The sequence below is a fragment of the Triticum aestivum genome, chromosome 3B (genome assembly GCF_018294505.1).
Source record: "Triticum aestivum cultivar Chinese Spring chromosome 3B, IWGSC CS RefSeq v2.1, whole genome shotgun sequence".
Lineage (NCBI taxonomy): Eukaryota > Viridiplantae > Streptophyta > Magnoliopsida > Poales > Poaceae > Triticum > Triticum aestivum.
The window spans coordinates 145,230,933-145,238,363 of NC_057801.1; the positions used below are offsets into that span (position 1 = coordinate 145,230,933).

The 7,431-nt window shown below is 43.1% G+C and overlaps 1 protein-coding gene across 10 annotated transcripts; it reads right to left on the reverse strand.

The window, feature by feature from the left end:
* Nucleotides 1–205: 205 nt before the first annotated feature.
* Nucleotides 206–4,839, reverse strand: LOC123069075 (probable protein phosphatase 2C 56; the record flags this gene model as incomplete). 10 transcript variants are annotated; one of them, XM_044491816.1, is given in 9 exon segments in its annotated part: nt 206–600; nt 806–870; nt 1,242–1,292; nt 1,762–1,821; nt 1,901–2,005; nt 2,898–3,044; nt 4,265–4,339; nt 4,433–4,605; nt 4,774–4,839. In XM_044491816.1, coding segments are annotated over 2 exon segments (93 nt in total), but the record flags the coding sequence as incomplete, so codon positions are not given.
* Nucleotides 4,840–7,431: the final 2,592 nt, after the last annotated feature.

The window sequence follows — 7,431 nt, forward strand, 5'->3', positions numbered from 1 at the left end:
GTTCGATGATCTTCGATGTGGTTTGCCTGTATCTCTAGTTCCCTACCCACCTGGCAACTGCTGTCTCTGAACTTTGCTTGCCTTTGCGCCTTGCCGTTCCCGAGGGTTAGGGTATACTAGATCGGGTCCGCGCCTTGGCGCGAGGGTGCCGGTCCCAACGGATAATAATAAAGTGAAAAATAAACATTATAGAAGGAAGACATAGTGATGCTCAATATCGGCAAGAGATTATAAGGTAATATCAAGTTCAGGGTGTTCAGAAGACCACAAAAAATAGGCAACACACCTTGATGCGGGGTGCCCGAAGGACATTAGCTGCCATTAAGTTTAGTACAACAGTGCGGGGTGGCAAAGGACATTAGCTGACATTAAGTTTAGTACAACAGCAGGAGCATGAGAGCAAAACCCTAAGACACAATTCTCAAGGAAGGATATGATTCAATAAAATGTAAGAATATCCAATATAGTGGTTCATATGCATAGAGTGGGTCATACGATCATGATGCACGATATAGCAAAAGATATCTTGCATCAACACATCTTGCCCGCTTCTTGTTCACAGTTTTGCCTCAGCCATGGCCTTCTTGATGTTGTCTTCTCCTGATAGCAGCAAGGCATTAGCAATTAGAAGCCAGCGAGTGAGCACGACTGGAAAAGCAATACATACGATTCCGATTCCTTTTCAGGTAAGATGTGCTGCAATATTTACATAGACCATATCCAAATCATAGTAGTGCATAGTTCCTTATAAGTTGTACAAAACAAACATCAGCACACTACAGAAGATAGGAATGCGCAATGAGACCTTTAGCTAGCTCTGATAGCTTGGTTTTTAAGTTACTTTGAGGCAAAAGACATCTGGTTCTTCACCTAAAAAATGATTTGCATGTAGGAATATCAGAATATGATTCTGAAACCATGGCACATGGCTGGTTTGTATGGTTTGTCATCACATTCAGTTGCTTTCAGAATGGAAAAGGACAACTAATAATTGGAAAGAACCATATATTCTGACTATGCCATATCAGTGCTTAATTGGTCGGGCCATATATAAACCTTTTACCATGGGGTGTTTCTTTATTCTGCTTCAAAAATAGACAGAAATGACATAAATATGTGCATAGCACTGTTAACTAAGAAAGCGAATATTAAATCTGGGAGTACACAGGCAAGCCAAGTCAGGTACGAAAATAGCAGATAGCAAAGCAATGTGAGAATAGCAGTCGAGTATAGTGGCGTACCATCCATTCTCAAAGAGTTGATTGGTTTATGACGATGGTCCCAGGAGAAAGCTGCAATAGAAAAAAAAGATATTCTTACAAAGAAGGCCCAAAGGTTTAAGCAGGATATGGTAATAATATACATGATATGTGAACTTTAAAACTATTGCAGAGAGGTAAATGCAGATTTCTAAGGAACATACTGTACTAATTGTTCAGACAAAGCAAATAAATAAATTAAATTGGGTCCATGATGTATAGGTGGGTCAATGCTTCAAGGATTATGGCTTGTGGTAGGGCTACCTTCATAAAAATGAGACAGAATGAACATCATCAGTGGCGGCCATACGTGGAGTTGAGACAGAAATAAATCATTGAGAATAATTTATAGTTTCTTTAAATGGAACTTGTCCAAATCGCAATTGTGATGCAACTACAATGAGAAGTGGTCGCCGACAATATGACAATGCTAAGATTCTGTCAAGCTTGCAATACCAAGCCCATAATTCTATAGAAGTTCATTTGCAGAAGATAAATATACCTGCATAGCTACTGCTGGAGAGCATCAACGGTGGCATCTTATTTGTCAACTATATTATTCCTATTTATACACAACATATTTTGACTACTGCACAAGTTTTCGTACAAGAGTTCTGGATTAAATAAAATATGGATCTTACCCATTATATCCTATAATATTTCCATACAGAGCGAAGGCAGCAAACATGAATCCAACATACCAACTGCAACTCCACGAGGCCTATCACTGACAAACAAAATAGCACCTGCATCAAGAAAACGACACAGTCACACATCTCACCGGGTGAAAAGATTTCTTATACTCGAGAGACCAAACTGATGGCAGCATCCAATATTAAAGACCACATATTCAAGAAGGAAACTCAACTTATAGAAGCAAAGTTTTTTTCTTCAATCACATATAAAAAACAGAGTTTCCAACTGTGTATAACTACTTTTTATGCATGAACAAATTTAGAGATTGCCAATATCCTATGCCTGCTGGATATTAGAAATGCAGGAAGCAATCATACTTCTTTTGGAACCAAGTCAACAAAAGAACTGGGAGACGAAATATGATACTCAAAGCTCACATATTAGGCTATCTAATGAGATTCTCCCAGTGAAAACTGCATAACTTTAAAGTAAATGCCAAGTATCACTAAATGTGTGCTTGAAAACTGACAAAGCTCACAGATTTAGTTTAGATTCACCTAAACTAAATGTGTGCTTGAAAACTGCATAACTTTCAAGCAAATAGCAAATCTCACTAATAATATCAAATCAAAAAAGGATGGACAAAATATAAGAAGATTCATGTACCAATCAGAACTGGGATTCTCCGAGTCCCACGTCAAACATTCAGTCATAAAATATATCCTTTATCATGTTTTCAATATCACAACAGGTTAACAATCACACTATCAATGTAAGGTACTACATGCCTTTCTTGTGTTTACATAGACAGTCATCGTTTCTCCAGTTTCTAAAAACACAGACTAACTAAAGGGATTGTAAACCTAGATGATGGCACTTCAACATCGAAAATGACAAATCATTTCATTTGTCACGGAGCAATGAATAAGATTGATTCTTACCTAGTAATAATGTCTGAAAACAACTTAACAGGAAGAAGGCACAAACCAACAAATGGATCACCTTGCTGTTTCTAAATATAAGGTCCCCGCTCTTAACATTCCCACCATGATATGATCTTAATGAATTCCATCAGGATGAGACCAATGCAGACTCGCCTCCAAACATAACAACATAAGTTTTGATTAAAAGGACAACCAAAGAACTGGTCTGCAAACGGAGAAATATGCAACAAAAATTGAAACTTCAGAGTTCAGAGGATCATCTGTACCGAGAAGAGTACAGTAAAACAGAAACGGAAGCTGTTCCAAAACCAGCACTCAAACCTTACAAAGTTTTGTATATGTGAAAAGATGATTTCTTTTTCAATACAAGCATGTCCTGCAATTAGCATGGATTTGATAAACCCTTTTTGCATTCATACATTTTTCAGTTTCAACAGCGGTAACTTGGTGAGACATGAACACAGGAAATAAATTCCAACCAAAGATCCAGCAGCCATATAAAATTTGAGTCTGGACAAAAGATAATACAATTTTCGAGCATATACCACTTCTAGAGAAGGAGCAAAGACTACACAATATCCAGGCATTAACCCTTTCTACCATGTGTAATTCATATAAATTTGCATCATCCAGAAATTTTTTATGTGTCCTTCAAGAACATTAAAGCAGCTGAACTGGGCAAGAATCTTCCTTCCAAGTACTTCCAAAGAAGATTTCAATAGCAATCTTGGAATAGTTTGGGTGTAATATATTTGAAACCTTCAAGCAACATTTTTGCCAATATAACAGAAAGCTTACCAAGAAGAAAAATACTAAAAATCATCTTAGGTTATGCCAGTCAATGTACAGCCCAATGATGATTAGTTTTGTAAGCAGCACAAAGAACTAAAAGGTACCACTTCCATGCAGCTAAGAATTTAAAATTACATGGCCAAAACATACATGGATTAAACTTCCCTAAAATAATGGTGATCGAGCCTTCCTAATACAGTAATATTCATAATACATAACCACGTAAGCCAATTAGCACCATCGAGCGACCATTAGTAAGAACCTAAGAATGAAGGGAAATGAAAGTGGTTGAACATGAGGTGTTCTCTTGAAAATTCAAGCTCTAATTTAAAATGGTGGAAATGTTTAGGTAATATAGATATAACATACGTAGTTAGATCTAACTACACATGTACTTATTCCATCTATCATTTATCCAGATTATTAGGGTAGTGTTATTCAAACTGTTGACAACCAATCATGAAAAGAAATGTAAAATAATTACAGAACACACATGGGATGCTATATAACTGGACAGAAAGCTATGGAGCACACCTTCATATCATCTAGTATAAGCTGCAGCCCATAAGAGCTTCAGTTTTTAACAACAAACACTAGCATTGTGCAGTGAACAAAAGATCTAAATGAACAAACCTTGCAACCTCCTGAAACGGTAGCAGCAGGCCGACCAAGCCTCAACAAACGGAACAAACAACAGCTACAGTGGACCTGCAATGATAAATTCAACACAAAATCAATGGAAACACGAAAACATATAACTGAAAGAGAAGACCAGCATCTCTAGGCAAGAGAACGGTTCACCTTTCCGTCTTCAGAGTGGCTGTGCTGGGGAGAACCGACGCCGGCGGCGTCCATGTCGCGCTGGGGAGAACCGACGCAGGCGGCGGCTGTGTCGCGATGGGCCTCCTCGTTGCTGAAGGGCGCTCCAGCAGTGTGCATTTGCACATTTAAGCCTGAATGCACGTACTCCAAATCTGCCAATGCAGCAACAATGGCATTAGAACATATGCTACAGATTATAACTCACCTAAGATGAACACATGTGCTCCATTTGAATGCCTCAAGGCCCCCCAAATCTTAGTACTATCAGCAAAACACAAGCCATGCCGCCATATGCTGTGTTACAAACTTAAAATAGGTACCTCATTTTGCACGACATCCCAAAGACCATCTGTAGCGAGAACCAGGTATTCCAAGTCACTGCTGACCTGCGTTTCCTGCATTTTACAGTAGAACAGTACAAAAGATTCAGCAAGTGACACTTCACATACTTTTCAAACAACAAGACCTTAAGTGAAGATGCGTTAAGAGTAGAATACTAAAAAATCCTGCATTCAAAAGTACCAGAATCTAAATAAACTTCAGAACACACCATTCCACTTTCCAGTGAAGTGGTGTTAACTGCTTGAGGCCCTTCGTCCCATTTCATAAATTAACCTTCTGAAATGAACTGTATAATATGACTAACATTGTTGTGACTTTACTGTTACCAGATATACACAGAATGTTCTGTCAATGTCGGTTATCCTTATTCCCAGGCAATCTGCATATGTACATGCCTCTCCAGAGTCCAGACAAACAACTACAGGAATAGCAAAATCCTGAAGGATTGCCAAGGAACCCCATATGGTACTTACACCCAAAAAAGGATTATGAACATGCCCTGATATCTAATCACAGAAATACCATCTATTACCATTAGAACAGGGCATCTCCAATATAAGAAACAAACAAAGATGAAGGCGCCTTACCTCGGGTCGTCTCCTTTCCAGAGGTGCACAGACGCAAGGATGAAGGTCCAGTGCTTCCTCGGCGTGGTCGATCAGGAGGTGTTGCGGGCCGGCGGCGGGCAGTGGCTCAGCCTCCTCACCCACTCCTAGAATTAGAGGGAACGATGGGAGGGGAGGAGGAAGGGTGGAGCAGCATGTGGTCTGACAACGGGGTGGAGACGCGACAGGAGGAGGACGGAAGGGGAGGAGGAGTCGGCCAAGGCGGCAGCCGGCTGGATGAAGGAGATGGCGACAAGGTGGGATTGGCTCTCCTCGACCTCGCAGAAGACGGGACGACGGCACGTCGGCCTCATCACCCGCGGCCCCTATCTCTCTAGATGGGCAGCGTGAGGCCGAGGATGGGTGCCCGGGCGAGCAGCGGTGGCGGCGGCGGCGGCGGCCCGCGGCGGGGCAGGGAGGCGGACACGGAGTAGGGTTTGGAGGGGGAGAGAGAGGTGAGGGCGCGGCGCGCGTGCGGGAGTGCGCGAGGAGGCGGCGGCTAGGTTATCTCCACGGGGAGCGGCTGCCTTTTATACGCCCACATGCGAAATGACGCAAATACCCTCGGCGGGGCACTGGAATCACACGCGGTGGCACAGGATTTCGACACTGTTTCGATCTACAGTTGTTCGTTTTGATCCAACGTCTCAGATCCCTCCATCTCGTGATCGAACGGCCGTAATCGCATCAAAAAGCAGATCCGACGGCCAGAAACGCCTAAACTCCGAGGAGGCTGGGGTGCTCCCAGTATGTATCTTACGCGATACTTCCCACTCAAGCCTGGAGTCGGGTCGGGCTCTATCAAACTCATGCCACGACCTTACCCATTAGGACACCCATTGGGTTTGAAATAAATATTTATTTTTACTATCACATGACACATATGACTGCCCGCTTGAGGAAAAAATTCTTCTCAGATCCACAAGTTTTTGTGCTGTCAAGTTACAGATAAATAAGCGATCAACAGCTGCCTTTTATAGACTCGGCGACGCCTCTATTCCCATGGCCAGCCGAGGTGGTACTAAACTTTTACCAGGTGCCTGAACCAACGATGTATGTGTTGTATGGGCCGAACATTGTTGGGCCTTCATTCTTCAAATGTGAAAGAACCATAGGCCTAGAGATAAATAAAATGCATGTGTGGATGTGAGTACACCTGGCCAAACCTCGGGCCGGGCCGGGCTTCGGGATGGGCCTAGCCAAGCCCGACACAAAAAAAGCCATCGGGCCTGTGTTTCTGGGCCCGAGCACGTAAAAGCCCGCCGGGCTTCGGGCCGGCCCGGCCTGACCTTCAGAAAATGGCAAAAATGATGGGCCCGGGCCCGGCCCGGCCCGGCCTTCGGGCTCAAAAACTAGGCCCGAGCCCGGCCCGGGGGCAGCGTCGGGCCGGGCCGGCCGGGCCGGGCTTCCCATGGCCAGTACTGGATGTGAGTAATATAGATGTGCGTTGTTGGGCTTCTTACTTTTTACCATGTGGCCTTCAAAGACCTATACATTACGTATATGCCCGACTGGGGAGCAACTAATTGACGAGCGCTCCTTCGGTAGCCTCGCAACGATCAGCGCCACTTGGCGCGCTCACAGCCATTCACCACGTGTCGCGCTCTGGACGCTTTCTCCGAATTTTGTTTTTTTTAATTTTACGCACACGTTTTCGGCTTTTTAAAAGGTTTTTTCGGGATTTTTTTGACATTTTGGTTTTTTACCGGTCTTCCCTATCTTTTCGACCAAAAAAAATTTGCACAAAAAAATGCATTTTTTTCGTGCGAGTCATGATTTTGTTTTCACGAGAGGCATGGTTGTGCTTTCGTGAGAGGCACGGCCGTGCCTCTTGGAAACAGAAAAAAAACGTGTTTTCTGTTTTTTTTTTCACGAGAGGCACGGTTTTGCTTCCGCGAGAGGCACGGTTGTGCTTTCGCGAGAGGCACGGGCGTGCCTCTTTCGGAAAGGAAAAAAACGCGTTTTTTTTCTTTCACGAGAGGCACGGTTTTGCTTCCGCCAGAGGCACAGTTGTGCTTTCGCGAGAGGCAC